The 16,994-nt window shown below is 43.6% G+C and overlaps 1 protein-coding gene across 3 annotated transcripts in view; it reads right to left on the reverse strand.

Moving 5' to 3' along the window:
* TPP2 (tripeptidyl peptidase 2) overlaps window positions 1-16,994 on the reverse strand; it is an 88,237-nt gene that overhangs the window by 35,683 nt on the left and 35,560 nt on the right. For all 3 annotated transcript variants that reach the window (XM_067536901.1, XM_067536902.1, XM_067536900.1), the window contains exons 18-22: window positions 15,580-15,696; window positions 13,773-13,873; window positions 10,104-10,200; window positions 9,228-9,365; window positions 239-483 (exon numbers count right to left, since the gene is read on the reverse strand). In XM_067536901.1, coding sequence (XP_067393002.1) covers window positions 239-483; window positions 9,228-9,365; window positions 10,104-10,200; window positions 13,773-13,873; window positions 15,580-15,696 — 698 coding nt within the window. The remainder of the gene's footprint in view (window positions 1-238; window positions 484-9,227; window positions 9,366-10,103; window positions 10,201-13,772; window positions 13,874-15,579; window positions 15,697-16,994) is intronic.

Here is a 16,994-nt window from a genome sequence, read left to right on the forward strand (position 1 = left end):
AAATAGAAACATAATTAAATAAGGATATAATAAAATTACTTAAGTTCCACTAAGACTAAATTTATAAAGAACTCAAAAATGTCAAACAGCAACACTTATGTCATATTTTGTTAGTCAGTTACAATACGGAACTACACACACTAGAAAGGTATGTACCACATTGATGGGTATCATTTTAGTTGGATTTAGAGAGGCAGCTGGTTAAATCTACACTGGAAAATAGGTTACATCAACTTACTTGTCATCAGGCAGAGATGTAACAAAGAAAGGTTGACTGTGTTTTGGTGGTAATGTCAAACTGTTTGATTTCTTCTTTCCTAACAGAGCAAGGCTATGGTTTTCATAAACATCTAAGCTCAAAGAATTAGACAACCTGTGAGAAATAATAAATGGAAGGTCTTTGATGCGATCCAGTTCACTGTTCTGCTCATGACGGATTTGTAACCGAATAGTGTAATCTCCTTTCTCCAGTTTCAGGGAATACTGAAAGAAAGAAAGTTCTCATAAAATGCCAAGATTAAGAAGTTTTTTCATGCACACACAATCCTACAAATAAAAATCTGAATCTTGTTCTTCCTTAATCAATACAGCTCTGACAGCTTAACAGAGAATTTTACTTTTGTCTACATTTATATTAATGAGAAATAAAAGGTAGTATTGCCCAGTCCCTTGTTTCAGTGGAATTTTTACCTTGCTGACTAAAGAGTACATTGTACTATATACTGAGGATTAATGCTTCACTTTGTATTATTTTGGGGATCTGTAATTGTTACACATCTTTGCCAGAAGCCTCTAAAATGCTTTGGCTATCAGGAGTTGCAGATGTGTTCCCTTCTTCACAGTACTGAGCATTCAAGCCTGTACATACATAAACTGCTGCAGCCCTGCTCCTTTTGCCACTTCAAAGACTATATTTTAGACTCCAAAGACATGGGGATGGAGAATTATGAGTGCCTACATGCAGACAACCATCTCTAAGAATTACAGCTGCACTCATGTAACCTACTGAACATTGGCTGTACAGATCTACACTCTTGGAAGACTGATGAACAGCTATGTTTCAAGAGGACTTCAACTGCAATACTACTCTTCCAAACCAAGTATCAGACCTTGAAACTAAGTCCAGAAAGCAATATGCCTTGACGGTATGAATAAGGGTGATGGAAACAAGTTTGCAGATATTTATGATAGGGATATTTCTAAGAAGCTATAGATGTTGCCTTATCTCTAATGAAAGCTGTAAGAACTTTAGGTACCAGTGACACAATCTCTGGCAGGTTGTACAACTCTGAATCCAGATGCAATATCAGTCTGAATAATCTGAGTGGCTAAAGCCTGACTGCGGTCCTATTCGTATGAACTACAATCTAGGGAATTTCCTAATGAGCTTTGTCTTGTCATGATAGTAACTACAACTTTGCTTTGTGTCAAAGTTATGTAGACCAGATTTTCCCAGCATTATAAGTTGTTACAGAAGACTACCAATCAATTAATCATCTACTTCCTTGAGTTAATCCCATCAAATTGTGTCTGCTAGTACCAGTAAATTATTAGATTTGTTTATATAGAAATTAGACAAGCAAAAATTCTGGTTGTGGGCAAAAAGCCACATGGTCATTATGGAATGTCAAATAAGCTATCAAGGCCTGCTCTTCTAAGACTTTGTCTTTCATGTAACAGCAGTCATATAATAGCAGCAAATGATCTTCAACGAAAGGTAATAAAAGTCCTGATTCAGCAGAGTACCCGAGAATGTGAGCAGTCTCATTTAAAGCAATGGAATTTAAGCACATTCTTGAAGTTAAGAATGTGTGGAAGGGTTTTCCCAAACAGAGATGAGATTACTCATATGCATATTCTTAACTTTAGGCATACATGTTTTGTTGAATCAAAGCCATAAAAGGCAGTCTGTCAGAAGCTTCAAGGATACTCCATCAGCTCTTTGAGTACCAGATTCAAATCCCAAAGAGGAACCAAGTTGTGTATTGTTAGGAAGGAGTGGAATAAATCTTGGAAAAAATGGTTTCATTGTGATGTCTAAACAGTGGAACTTTGACAATGTGCATGTTAAACTGTTACAGGAGCCAAGTGAAAAGAACAGTTACTTACCTCAACTGTTCTTCCAGATGTGTTGCTCACATCCATTCCCAATTTAGGTGTGTGCACGCACCATGTGCACCGGTGCTGGAAATTTTTTTCCCCTACAGTGATACCCATAGGGGCCCGGCTCTAGCGGCACGCACATGTGCGTGCATATAGGCACTGCCGGTCCCCACAGCCTCTCAGCTCCTTCTTACCAGAACTCTGACTGAGGGGAAGGAGGGTAACTGTGGAATGGACATAAGCAACACATCTCGAAGCACAACAGTTATGAGCTAAGTAACCATTCTTTCTTCTTCGAGTGCTTGCTCATGTCCATTCCCAATTTAGGTGACTCACCATCTGTGTCCCTGGTGGCGGGTAGGAGTTCATAGACGTGATACTTGCAGCACTGCTCTGCCAAAGCAAGCATTGTCCCGAGCTTGCTGAGTTATGACATAGTGAGAAGCGATGGTATGCACCTATGACCATGTAGCGGCTCTGCTGATGTCCTGTAGTTGGATATGCTCCTGAAAGGCTGCAGATGATGCTTGTGCCATCATCGAGTGGGCAAGACCCCAGGTGTGCAATTCCAGTCTGCTCGTAGCAAGCCCGGATACAGGCTGTGATCCACCTGAAGATCCGCTGTGAGGACACAAGCTGTCCTTACATTCTATCCGCGACCCTGATGAAGAGTTGCATAGAGCGACGAAAAGGCTTGGTTCTTTCATTATAAAATGCCAGAGCCCTTCTCATGTCGAGGGTATGCAGGCACCTCTCCTCACTGGAGTTATGTGGCATGGGACAGAATACCAGCAGGAATATGTCCTGGTTAAGGTGGAAATGAGAGACCACCATAAGTAAACAAAAAAGTTGGAGCGGACATAACTGGACATTGTCCTTATAAAGCACAGTGTATGGAGGCTCTGAGGTTAATGTCCTAGTATCCGACACCCGCCTCACAGATGTAATAGCCACCAGAAAAGCAACCTTCCAGGAAAGGTGCGTAAGGGAACACGAGGCTAAGGGATTAAAGGGAGGCCCGGTGAGTCTAGAAAGGATGAAATTCAGATCCCACTGGGGAGAGGGATCGCACATTGGGAGAAAAGTGTCTTTCCAAACCCTTCAGAAATCTGGCCATCATTTCGTGGGAGAAAATTGTCCTACCCTCCATCAGAGGGTGCAAAGCGTTTATAGCCACAAAATGGACCTTAATAGACGAGAAGGACAAACTCCCTTGCTTTAGGTGGAGCAAGTAGTCCACGATTGTAGGGAGTGACGCCTCCATTGGGGAAATGCCCCACTCAGCCACCCAACAGGTAAAGCGTTTCCACTTAGCCCAGTAAGCCAAGGTGGTAGAAGGCTTTCTGCTCTCTAAGAGGATTCGCTGAACTTGGCTTGAGCAGGCTTGCTTCCCTCTACTCAGCCACAAAGCACGTATGTCGTCAGGTGCAGGGAGGCCAGCTCAAGATGGAGTAGGTGACCTCAACCATGGGACAACAGGTCCGAACGTAACAGAAGCGTCCACTGCCTCGGCCCTGCCAGTTAGAGTAGCATCCTGACCCAATGCTGTTGGGGCCATGCTGATGCCACTAAGATGACCCATGCTTTGTCCCTCTTCACCTGTAGGAGGGCCCTGTGAATTAAGAGTATTGGTGGAAAGGCATACCTTAGACTCCCTGACCGAGAGAGGAGAAAGACATCGGTTAGAGAGCTCTTGCTGAGCCCTTGGCGGGAGCAGAACTAACTGCATTTTCTGTTGTCCCTGGTGGTGAAGAGGTCCACTAATGGATTACCCCACCTCTGGAAGAGGCGAGCGACCACCTCCAGGTGGAGGAACCACTCATGGTCAGAGCAGAAAGACCTGCTGAGGCGGTCTGCAAAAGAGTTGCTGGTTCCGGGGAGATTCACCACTGCCAGGTGAATGTCGTGGCTGATACAAAAATCCCATAGAAGTATTGCTTCCCAACACAGGGCTGGTGACCGGGCCCCACCCTGCCTGATGATGTAGTATATGGAAGTTGTATTGTCTGTGAGTACTTGTACAATCCTGTTAGAGAGCTGTGGTAGGAAAACTGAGCAGGCTAGGTGAATTGCCCTGTGCTCCTGGATGTTGATGTGTAACACCAGCTCCTTTGCAGACCACATTCCCTGGATCCTCAGGGGACCTAAATGAGCCCCCCAGCCTAAGTCCGAGGCATCCGAGATCAGAGATATTGATGGCTGGGATGCTTCAAAAGGCATTCAAAAGGCATTCCTTGGTGTGGCACCATCCACCACCTCAGAGAGATAAAGTATTTGTGGAGGGACGGTATGTATCCTGTCTAGGTGATGTCTGGCTGGCGAGTATACCGACGCAAGCCACATCTGAAGGGAGCTAAGGTGCAATCTGGCATGCCGAACTATGTACGTGCAGGCCACCATGTGGCCTAGGAGGCAGAAGCATGGTAAAAGGATGGGCTGAAATACAGGCTATAACCTCTGACACTGCCCAGAACCTGTCCTCTGGAAGGAATGCTCTGGCCTTGGTAGCGTCTAGGACAGAATTCATCCTCTGTACTGGGACTAACGTTGATTTCTGCTCATTTATTAGTAGGCCCAGCACCTGACAAGTGCTCTGGATAGTTGCGATGCTGGCCTGGACCTGAGACCTTGATCTGTCCTTGATGAGCCAACTGTCCAGGTAGGTAAACAATCGTACCCCTCTCCTCTGGAGGTAGGCCGCCGCCACCAACATTCATTTGGTGAAGACCCTTAGTGCGGTTAAGAGGCCGAATGGAAGCACTGTGAATTGATAATGACAATCTCCCACCATAGACAGTAGGAATTTTCTGTGAGCCGGAAAGATCAAGGTGTGAAAATAGGTGTCCTTTAAATTGAGGGCGGCGTACCAGTCACCAGAATCCAGTAAAGGAATGATGGTGGCTAGGGAAACCATACGAAACTTTAACCTTCTGAAGTACTTGATGAGACACCTTAAGTCCAGGATAGGCCTCAGACCTCCATTTGTTTTTGGAATCAGGATGTAATGAGAGTAAAACCCTCGTCCCCTTAAGACCTGGGGAACCTCTTCCACTGCACCCACTAGCAAGAGTGCTTGCACCTCTTGCGTGAGAAGTTGCTCATGAGATGGGTCCCTGAAGAGGGACGAGGAAGGACATGGAAAGACGGAAGTGAGGCAAACTGGAGGGTGTAGCCAGTGGCCACCATATTGAGCACCCAATAGTCTGATGTTATGGTAGCCCTAGCTGGGAAAAAAAGAGATTAGACGAGAAGAGAACAGCAGGGAGGTTGGATCTGTGGTTGAAACTGGTAGGTTGCCCTTGGGCTCACTTTCAAAAGGCCTGCTTTCTGCCCCGATCATGGCGGCTGGAGGGGCAGCAGATGATGAGCAGCTCCAGTGTCTCTTATAACCCTTATTCTTTTTCCTGTAGGAGTCACTGTGAGAATGGCCTCTGAACCACTGCTGTTGCTGAGGCTTGAAGTGCCTCCTAGATGAAGGCGGGGTATTTAGGCCAAGAGACAGCCGGGTTGCTCTCGAGTCCTTCATGCCACGTAGCCTAGGGTCAAGTCTGTTCAGCAAATAAGGCTGTGTCATCAAAGAGGACATTCTAGATTGACTGTTGGACTTCTGACAGAAGGCCCGAGGACTGCAACCATGACACCCGGCCCTTCTCATTGACACTGCTGATGTCATGGTTCTGGCTGCAGAGTCCGCCGCATCGGAGGCTACTTCAGCAGAGATGCCATGGCTACCATCCCTCCTTCCTCCAAAATGGCCTCAAATTCCTGCCTGGAGGGGTGTGACAACTTTTCTAGAGACTGTCAGATACTGAAGTGGTACCTGCCTAGCAGTGCCTGCTGGTTTGCTACCCGTAGCTGTTGGCTAGCAGTGGAATAAATTTTCCATCCGAACAAGTCCAGCCTTTTTGCCTCTTTATTTTTAAGGCATAGAGCTCATTTTGCCCTACCTGTCTCTTTTTTGGCAGCCATGACCATCAGCGATCCTGGGGCGGATTGGGTGTATAAGTACTCAAACCCCTTTGCCAGTACATAATACTTCCTTTCTGCCCACTTTGACGTGGGGGGCAAGAAGGTCGGGGTCTACTACAGTGCTTTGGCTGGTTTGACTACTTCTTTGCGGACAGGGAGGGCCACTCTACTGGGCGCTGCCAATGCCAGGATCCCAACAGATCATCCGTAGGCTCATCCAGCTCCTCTACTTTGAGGCCCAGATTGGATGCCATCCTTTTTAAAAAGGTCCTGATAGCACCTGAAGTCATCCAATGGTGTTGCTGATGAAGGGCCTGCTACTGCCTTGTCCTATGAGGAAGAGGCTGGTAGCTAGGGCGGGGGAGGAGTCGTTGCTCTGGTTGGGGTAGTGTCCCTTGGACTTGAAGTAGGTGACACCCCCTGGTCAGATTCTGAGTCCAGGTGCAGTGCCAAGCTCTGGGGGATAGAGGACCTCGGCACTGAGGTCCCTCTTCCAGAACCAGTCTGCGGGAACCCAGGTGGAAACCCCACCAGTAAGGCCATAGCCCCGGCCACTGTCCTTGCGGCCACGCCCCCATTGGTGGCATTGTCAGGAAGCCCAGGGTAGGGGTCTGCCTTGTCTGAACCACTTCCTAACTTTCTGAGGAAAAGGCGCTGCCATCCGACGGCTAAGGCAGTGCCGACTCTGATTACCTCCTGGCACCATATGGGGAGTTATGACTCTGCAGTGCCTGCGAATGGCATGGAGATCTTGAGTGCTGTACGTGATGGGACCAGCTCTTGTCCTAAGGTTTTTTGTAAGGACTGGCAGAGTGGGGTCAAGATCCCAGGGAAGCGCGCCGGGATTCCAGTGACCTGCGCTGTTCAGAGGTCCACTACCAATGCCCCAAAGTTCGGTGCTGGTCTTCTGTCTTGGCTGAGAGAGCGTGGTCTCCTATCCGAGGACTGACTGCGCACCAGCGAACAGCGCCTAGGAGACGGAGACTGTTGGGCGGATCTGTCAGTCAGCTTGCCCCTTGACATGGTACCTGCCAGTGTTGGTGCTGAGTCTCGGTGTGGTCTGCTGTCTCTCGGCGTTGGCAGTACTGGCATTGCCAGGAGGTCTTTCATTGCTTGAAAAGCCTCTGGAGTTGATGGCACCACCAAGTGATGAGGGCCTTTTCCACTCCCCGGAGTTGGTGGGGGGCCCAGTGCCAAGGTCAAAGCTCGCAGCACCGAGGGAACCTTTGGAGGTGGAGGGAGTTGGTGGCCCAACATGGGTCTCACCTGGTCTCCTGTGACCTTTTTCGTTTTGTCTACTGGTGAGCATCTTCTTTGACCTCTTTTTCAGTGCCGGAGATAGTGACCGGTGCCAAGAGGATGAAGAGAGTGCCGGAGGGGCACCTGGGGCCAAGTCTACCGTGCTCGGTGCCGAGTCCGATCTACCTGGTTCTGATACCGGCCTGAATGCCGACTCCATAAGGATGGCCTTAAGCCGAATGTCTCGGTCCTTTTTCATCCATGGGTGAAAACTTTTGTAGATTTTGCATCTCTCACGGATGTGAGCTTCCCCATGGCATTTCAGGCAACTTTGATGTGGGTTGCTCCTTGGCATAGGCTTCTTACATGAAGCGCATTGTTTAAAACCCAGGGAATGGGGCATGCCCCGAACCTGGGATTCTAACTAGTACAAAACTATAACTAACTACAATTAACAGTAACTATATACACGAGAAAGAAGCAAAAACCACCGGGTTTTGAGAAAGACTTGCAAAGCAAGAGACATTCCAGCACCGTCACTGGTGGTAAGAAGGAACAGAGGCAGAGGGGATTGGCAGCGCCTATGTGCGCGAGCATGTGCGCATCGCTGCAGGGGTGCTAGAGCTGGCCCCTATGGGTACCACTGAGGGAAAAAGATTTCCAGAACCGGTGCATGTGGTGTGCGCGCACACACACCTCTAAATTGGAAATGGACATGAGCAAGTGCTCAAAGAACCTGACAGTTTAGCAAGGTACTTGGGTTTGGTTGTTTTTTGTTTTTTTTGTTTGTTTTTTTTTTTTGGGGGGGGGGGGGGAAGTAAGGTGGAGGTTTGAACAGCAAAAGGGTAACCCAATATGAGAGAAGTAGAAGCAGATATTGTGTTAGCTTGCTTTAGGACTGTTCTCTCCCATCACCATAGATTTTTATAGCCTTGTACCAGAGATGCTTTACCCCGAAAAAGCACTCACAATCTTTAGCTCTTAAGGTTTCAAAAGTCAAGCAGTCAAATGCATGAATTTTGGGTCTGGATGTAGTTTCTGTGAAAGGAGCTAGTTTATATTCTCTCCATTTGCTGGTGAACAACAATCTTATTATATTGATCTTTTCAGAACAGTAAGAATGATCAAAAGTTAACATTAATGAAGTCCAACTGGGAATCTGGATTATTAAAAATAATTCCAAGAACTAAAATCAGGAAAGAAGACTTCCCCTTTTCTTTTTATTCTTCTATACTAATTCAGATACATAGCCTTTCCCAAAGCAGCACACAGAGGGTAGAATACCTAGAAGCCTTATGAAAACCATCCTCCTACTAATGGCAACACCAAAGAAGTCTTCCACAATCAGCCTCTCACACTTCAAAAGGCTGCTAAAAGACACTATTGGAGGTTACCTTAGAAAACTAATACAGAAGTCTCTGATGTGACAAAGGCAAACATTCTGCTAGACCAATACACCAGCACTAGGAAGAGCTTCAGGGACCCTTTCTGCCTTACACAGAAAAACTGAAATGGTGCATCATCTCAATAAAAAGACAGGGACTGCAGTTCATTTCTCTGGTAGCATTGGTCACACTAAGGCAAGCAGACACATGGTAAAAGTTTTTTGTAGTTATAAAAAGAATCAATTTTTTCAAAATCTTCCTCTCAACGAAGAATGATAAATGTTCCACCCGATGGAGAAAGCCTGCAATTTCCAATTAGTAAGTTCCTTTTACAAAATACACCACTCAAAAAAGTTACATCACTCAAAAGTGCAATTACTGCATGCTGTGTTTATCTGATAGCAGGGTCTACTTATACCCATGTGTCTGGACTGGAGAGAAATTGGGGGACAGGAGGGAGAGAGAGACACAAGGGATATAATTTTCATATTATGCAGAATGTATGACCAGGATAAATATATCCCTCTGTACCTGATGTGGATAAGCATCACCTGACCCCATTTGTCTTTTGTTCTGGTCAAATATAATCCATAGCTGGCTGTCAAATTCAGATTCATACAACAATTCACAAAGCAGTGGACAGCTTGGAGTCACTTCCCCACTTTTAGGCTATAAAAAAAAGTCAAAACATTTAATTTAATATTGCGTAATAAAGGTACACTTCTTAAAATAATGATTCAGGAATAAAGTCTAGATTCATCATAGTAAAACAAACATCCTTCCAACTTACGGTTAATTAAAGTCCCTGTTCTCGCAGTTTGCATTATAACTGGCATCAGAAACAGAATCACCTCAAGATTCTGTGACAACATATCCTAGAGTAGTGGTTCTCAAAGTGGGGGCAGGCCCCCTTGGGGGGGGGGCACAAGGAAGATCATAGGGAGTGTGGAGCAGGGGACAGAGCCGGAAGCAGCCGCCACCCACCTCCTGAAGCTGCCACACTCCCCACTTCCCGCACTATAGGCTCTGGTTTTTTCCCTTGTAGAAGATCTGGGGGAAGGGGGGTGTGCTTACAGCATAGGAAACGCCCACCAACAAGCACACCCCCTCTTCCCCTGAACCCTCCCCTTTCAGGGAAAAGAAGGGCCTACAGTGCGGGAAGTGCCCCCGTTTTTTTCTGAAAGGGCCCTCCCCCCCCTTCCAGAAGGGACAAAGGGGGGCATGATTCAGGGGAAAAGGGGGGGAGGAATTGTTAGACAAAAGTCCACTGGAGGGGTGGGGGGCTCCATTTAAAAAGTTTGACAACCACTGTCCTAGCACCTTCCCTACCTCTTTGGTTAGGAAACTAACTAAAAAGTTCTAGAGAAATGAAGTTTAAAACAGTGTTAAAGAACCAATTAAACTTACTTGATGAAAACTGTACGTCAAAATCATCTGATATAGTTGCCGATTATTTGGCAAAACATCTCTGGATCCTAAAGGTTTTATTTTAGCGCTCATTGGTCTACAATTAAACACAACAGCAAGTTTTAGGAACAGTTGCCTAAACAGAAAAACATGCACTCAAAAAGTCAGTTTCAATATTCTACAGCATTCCTGAAAAGACTATATCCTAAGTCATCTAAAATCTATAATGAAAAATATTTCCTTCTACTAAAAGAATGCCAGTTCAATGGCTAGACTTAGTGAGATATCGGATGCTGCCATGGAAAAACTCCAGGCTAAGGAGTGAAATCCACTGCTATCATTCTGGGCCAGTAATAGTAGGGAACATGAGAGGGGACGTTTTCCATCTCTCTTGTCCAGGATGCAATCAGTATTTTTGTTTAGAACCTGGATGTGAGTGGCACAATAATTTCACAAGAGACTGACTGAACTGATTAAGAGGTTAAATGACAAGTATTCTACATAGAAGAGTTCTTTCAGAACCATTGGGTATATTCTATGGCTTACAGGAACCAGAGGAATATCCAGCTCCTTGCTTCAGCAAATTAAGACTACGGTGACAGACACTAGCAATCTGGGAGCTGATGGCATCTGTTTATAAAATGAGAGAGTAGCATAAGCTATTTACATATAGCATACAAGAAATTATGTTCAAAGAACATTATTCAGGTTACAAGGGAAGAAATGAAAGATTAGGAAATGCCAGATTTAAAGTTGTACCTGTACAATATTAATTCAGCCCATTTATGTGTATGCATTATGATGCAGTCTTCAATTACATGACCACATACTATTTTTTCCATAGGGCCTTTGCCTCATTCACTGCAAAGGATGAACCTGCTCTGGGGATGAATCAGGGTTGTGTAGTGAAAGAGAGTTGTCTACAGGACCCCTGCTCCACTTATTGCAGAAGTTGGAAGATGAGTAGTGAATGAGGCAGGGGATTGCAGGAAGAGAAAAGATGGTCTCCTGGTTAAGACAGTTGAATCCTACCCTGGAAATTGGACTATATCCTTGCCTCTTCCAGAGTTCCTATATGCAAGTCACCTAAACGCATCTTTTCCACACGCAATCATTAATTGAATGTTCTTCATTTTCTGAACACCCAACTTGAGGCCCTGGGGTTTGATTTGCAGAAGGACTGAGTGCTGTCAGATGCAAATGAACTCAATGGGAGCTGGACTTTGAACATACAAATTGCAATACTTTGAAAAATCAGATCCTAGGTGTCTCAAATCAGGCACCCAAGGTGAGTGGATACTTCTGACCTTAATCTCTCTGTCCCTCAAATATCCACCTGTAAAAAGGGAAGATAATATGCACCATCTCACAAGGGCCCTAAAGATAATTCATAATGTTTATGAAGCACTAAAATACTACAATGATGAGTGCCACAAAACATGAGGAAATTAATAATTCTGTCTTTAGATCAGGGTTTAAAGAGTGTGCAGTAAATAAGGCATGAGGGACACACATTGAATGATGAGAAAAAAATGAATTGCTGCTCCTTAAGTGAGCATCTTCCAAGGTGTGCACTGAATGAGGTTGGGTCCTACAGAAAAAAAAAGTGATGATATAATCGAAGACCATATTAATGCACATGCACAAAGGGGCAGAATTAAGATTGCACAGGCAACCTTAATTATGGCATTTCCTAACTTTAGAGTGCTTGATCTAGAGTGCTTGCAACCTTAGTTTTCTTTTAACAGTTCATGTGTAATTTCCTAGATTTTAAAAAAAGCAAACAAACCCCAGAAATTCCATCATGTGGCATCATACTGAGACCGATATTAGTCATGCAGAGTTGGAACCTATAGAACACAACACAGTCCTCTGCCACTGAAGCTAACTGAGTAACTGACAGCAATAGCAGGCTGTCCTCTTCCACGTAGACCAGCACTAGAGGGGGAGGACACTTTCGTGTCAGTAAATATTGTGAAATCCTGTAGCAGAGGAAGGGTGAGCCCTCAAGAATCTTGGGTTGCATTCTAGGCTCTGGAGACAAGTGTGTTCCAATAACCACAAGCCCTTCTTCCTCTTTCCCCCAAGCTTGACTTGTTCTTCCTCTTTCCCATCCCCTTCATCAGTCCTGTTTCTTCTCTACCCTGACTCCTAGTCTCGGTCCAATTCTCCTTACCTACCCACGCCCAGTCTACACTCCTCTGGCTTCTCATTCTTACCACATTTTCCTTGCCCAGCCAATTGTAGTCTCCCTATTAGGGATCCTCAACAGAGTCCCGGCCTTCCCCTCATAAGAAGTTTCCCTCCTCCCAGTCCCATTTTTCCCTGCTGACTCCTTGCCCTATGTTTCTCTTCCTTCTCCACAGTACCCAGTCATTCCTATGTCCCCCTGGTTCCTTGTCCTAACCAGTCTCAGTCCCCTCCCCCCACTTCACAGCTGCTCATCAGATCTCTCCCCTGTGGCATTTTCCCCCCTTCCCCACTGGTTCTTAGTCTCATTATCCAGCCCGTCCCAATCTCTCCCCCTCCCACCCAACTCCTCATCCAATCTCAGTGTTCCTCTTCCCTCTCACCAACTTTCCTCCTCCCACAACCCCTTCAGCTTTCAGTTACAAACTTCTTCTTGTTCAACTAGTCCCAGTCCCAATTCCTTCTGGATCCTAGTAACAGTTTCTATTCCTCATCCCAGCAGCCCCAGTCTCACTAAGATCCTTGTGCCTATCTATTCCTTTTTCTCACTTCCCCCATTCAGTTCTAGTCCCTGTGGCATTTGAGTCAGGTGGTATCCTCTTCATCCTCATTGGGACTCAGATAGGGAGCCCCAGAGGAGGAGACTAGGCTGAGCAAGGAAAACGCAATTAGGATGAGACGTCACTGAGAGCACAGGACAGCAATTACCCTTGCTCAGTTCTAGAGCCCCACCCTACCCTAACCTGAAGCTGCTATTATAAGAAAAGTCCTAGAAAGTCCCTCTAACCCGGGATGGAACATGCTCAGTTGCTTTGTGGAGATGATACATGGGTAGTCTGGTCAGCATTAAAAACTCTGAGGCACAGGGGCATGCTCAGTGAGGATGGAATCTTCAGAGATTTTAGCTGCTAAACCCTAAAAAGGCAGAGCATGTGGAAATACATTTTTCAAAGACGAATAACTTGGCCAAATTTGGGTGGATTTTCAGAGAAAAAATAAAGGCCATCCCCAGCCACATATAAAGTTCCTGCTCAAAAGCACCAGGGCACTACATCTTCTCAAAGAAAAGGCTGCCAGAATTTTTTAAAAAAAAGGAAAAGTACCATTGCAGAATACGTTTTTTCCCTTTGCCTTCGTCTCTGAAACAGGTGCACTGTTTAAGATGACTTTTCTTTTTTAAGCAGAAAACTGCATAGAAAATTTCAGATCAAACAGTTAAAGTTTGACAAAATTATAAGCAACTGAAAAAGGATCTTTCTTATAAAGAAAAGTGTTGGGTAGGCAACTTTATTAAAAAGGATTCTACCTGCCTATTACAGTTACCTAGAAATAACCAGAGGTTCATATTCCAGATATTAATGCTCAATTTTAACTGTTAATTTATGTTAATTTTCAAAATTACCATTTAATTACATGGCAAGTAACTTCGAAAGTAGGATTAATCAATTTTCAACACAGTCCCCCAAGCAGCAACTATACCTGAGTGTTTGAACCCAGCTCTTCAGATTTATGCAAGGAGCAAGATCTTCATACTTCAGTGTGGACTGAACATCAAAACGGACAATACCTTCTGAAGCATGCTAAAAAAAAAAAAAAAGTGTTTAACCATTAACTTTGTTCCTAGCTGTATTTATAAATATATGTACAAAATTCTAACTCACTACTGATCTTTCTTCAGAACAGAATCATAGAAGTGAAGGACCAGAAGGGACCTCGAGAGGTCTTCTAATCTACTTCCCCTCACTCAAGGCAAGACTACTAAGGTAGGTCTATACTACATCATTTACAGCTGCATTGATGCGATTGCACCGCTGTAGCACTTCTGATGAAGATGCTCTTAGAGAGAGCTCTCCCATTGGCTGAATAACTCAGAGGCGCTGGCTTTGTCGCCGGGAGAAGCTCTCCTGTTGACATACCGCTGTCCACACTAGTACTTACATCAGTAAAATTTATGTCGCTCAGGGGTGTGGATTATTCACACCCTTGAACAACATAAATTATACCAAAGTGGTTTGTAGGGCAGACATAACCTAAGTATTATCTAGACCATCCCATATCTGCTCTTAAAAACCTCCAGTGACAGATATTCCACAACCTCCCCAAGCAATTTATTCCAGTGCTTAATTATCCTGACATTAGGAAGTTTTTCCTAATGTCCAACCTAAACCTCCCTTGCTGCAATTTAAGCCCATTGCTTTTTGTCCTGTCCTCAGAGGTTAAAGAGAACAATTTTTCTCCTCCTTGTAACAGCCTTTCATGTATCTGAAAACTTATGTCCCCCCCTTAGTTTTCTTCTTCTCCTGACTAAACAAACCTAATTTGTCTACATGAAAAGAGCTATTTTTAACTCAACAATAGACACCCAACAAGTGGCTTTATATGAAGTTGAAAAATATAATAGTGTATCTGTATATTACAAGTGGACATGCACACTTATTTATACTTAGGTTGGTAATTGCATAATTGCATGTGTTCAGTTCAAATGATTCACAAACTTTAGTCTTACTTTACATTACAAGCAAAACGTAGAAGCACATATGTGGCTTCATGTATTCCAAGGGCATCCACTGTCCTGGCAGACAAGCTGAATGCTACGTACAGTGCCTCTAAACATGGCTGTAAGTTAATTTTTTTCTTAAACAGTAACAATTGTATGACCTAAAGACACTACAGCAGACAATATTTTAAACTATAGTGCTTTGGACCATTACTTTAGAATACAGCATTAAAAAAAGCAGCATATCCTGCCCTAGACAAGTAGCTCTTGTATTGTGATATGCAGCTTGATTTAGCATCGTGTCAGAGTAAAAATCTATTTTAACTACACTGATTACAGTTTTGAAGATGGTATACATAAAACTCAAAAGCATATATGTGGTGCTTTAGGTGTTTTAAGTCTGAAAAAAAACTGTCCCCTAGACCATTGTTACTTCCTGTTACTTGCAAGTTTAGTGGATGAACATAGCAAAAGGATCAGATCATAACTATGTTTCTCCAAATACTGGAAATATTTTAAATGTTCTATATACTGTTTGTAATCCAAGCTTTTTTGTACTAATGGTGATCAATACATTTCTGTGGGGTCCAATTCCTGTTTACTCTAAATTTAAGAGTTACTGATCACTGACATATCTCTCAGTTACATGCATAGTCTTAATTTTCTTCAAGGTGCATTTAACAATCTCTTCATCTCCACTTAAAGAACTTATTGAACTGATCAACAGAAACTAAAACATGGGGGGGGGGGGGGGGGGAGAGAGACAGGGGGACACGACACACGACTCACTATGTTTAACTGAGGAGTAGCACAACTTATGCCATGGAAGGAAATTGTGTAATCAATGCTGACATCACTAAGGCTTGCCCACCAACGAGCAATACAAAATTCAATGGTTTTTCCACCCTGGATAATAAAAAAAAGACAAAAGTTAGACATATTCACACCCTCATCTTTGTTAGTACCTGTTAGTAAATATTAATCCTTTTAGTTTTCTTTCTATATATATTTGATTCATTTATATATTAATTATTCTTTACAATCTTTATCTTAACAAAGAGCATGTCTGAATTCTAAGGCACAGAACATTGGTCCTTGACCAGTAAGTAACCCTATTCAGGAATTTATTCATTATGCTGTATTTCATAACACTTGGGCACTTCATGTCTATAAAACTCCAGATGTTTGTTAAAAATCATCCCCTTAACATATAGATATAATGTTGACATAAGCATATATAGACTTGAGGATTGTTATAGCAGATGTTTTCTGTTGGAGAAACCAACATGGAAGAATGACTGAGGTAAGAAAGACTCCCTGAGAGGTATCAACTTGAAGAATTGTTAGTCCTTCCAGCTGTAAATAATCATGTCTCCACACATAAGTCAGGTAAACTGAGAATGTATAGAAATGACTTCACAACATATGTTTCTGGGGGAATATTCTTGGCAATGAGGTTTCCCTTGTCTGAAACCCTATATAATGATACTGATATGAAAACTTAGTGGGGGAATGACTGCTGTGCATCCTTTCCAGATGTAGGGGAGAGACATATCTAGCAATCTGACAACACAGGGTGGTAACATATCTATTTATTTCTGTATTCTGTATAGTGGTTTACTAAATTTAGATTAAATAATGCCAATTGAGCCTGTTAATTCAACAATCCTGAGTCATTAACTCAGACACACAACTCATTCCATTCTCATTCCCCACCCACCCTAAAAAGCAATTAGTAAGAATAAAGGAATTTGCACATAGTTCAAAAGTGCTCCAACTATTCCAGTAATCCAAGTTTACACAGAATTGGCCAGGACATTATGCTTGCCCTGCAAATGCAGGACAATTCCAATAAATGTGATGTCTGATATCCTAGCTATGACCAAAAACGACAGGTGCAGTATTTTTCTATATAAACAGGTTTTAAATAAACATACATTTAAAAAACACTTTTGCTCTCTTTCCCAGCTTGTAGGAAGAACAGCTTGATTAATTTATAGTGGAAGAGGGAAAGACTATCTTTGTTACCTATCTATATGTAGAATTTACTGAGGGAAAGCTCAGATAAGGAAATTAATATTTAGTTTTGAAAACAGTGAGGTCCATGGTCTTCACTCTCTCTTGCACGAGTTCCGTAATTTAGGTACAATTCTGTGGCACTTTCAAAGAGGCTAAGGACTGAATGGACAGGGAGCATGAACCCT

Source organism: Emydura macquarii, unplaced genomic scaffold (assembly GCF_026122565.2).
Source record: "Emydura macquarii macquarii isolate MOO-44397 ecotype Brisbane River unplaced genomic scaffold, CSIRO-AGI_Emac_v2 contig_3671, whole genome shotgun sequence".
Taxonomy (NCBI): domain Eukaryota; kingdom Metazoa; phylum Chordata; order Testudines; family Chelidae; genus Emydura; species Emydura macquarii.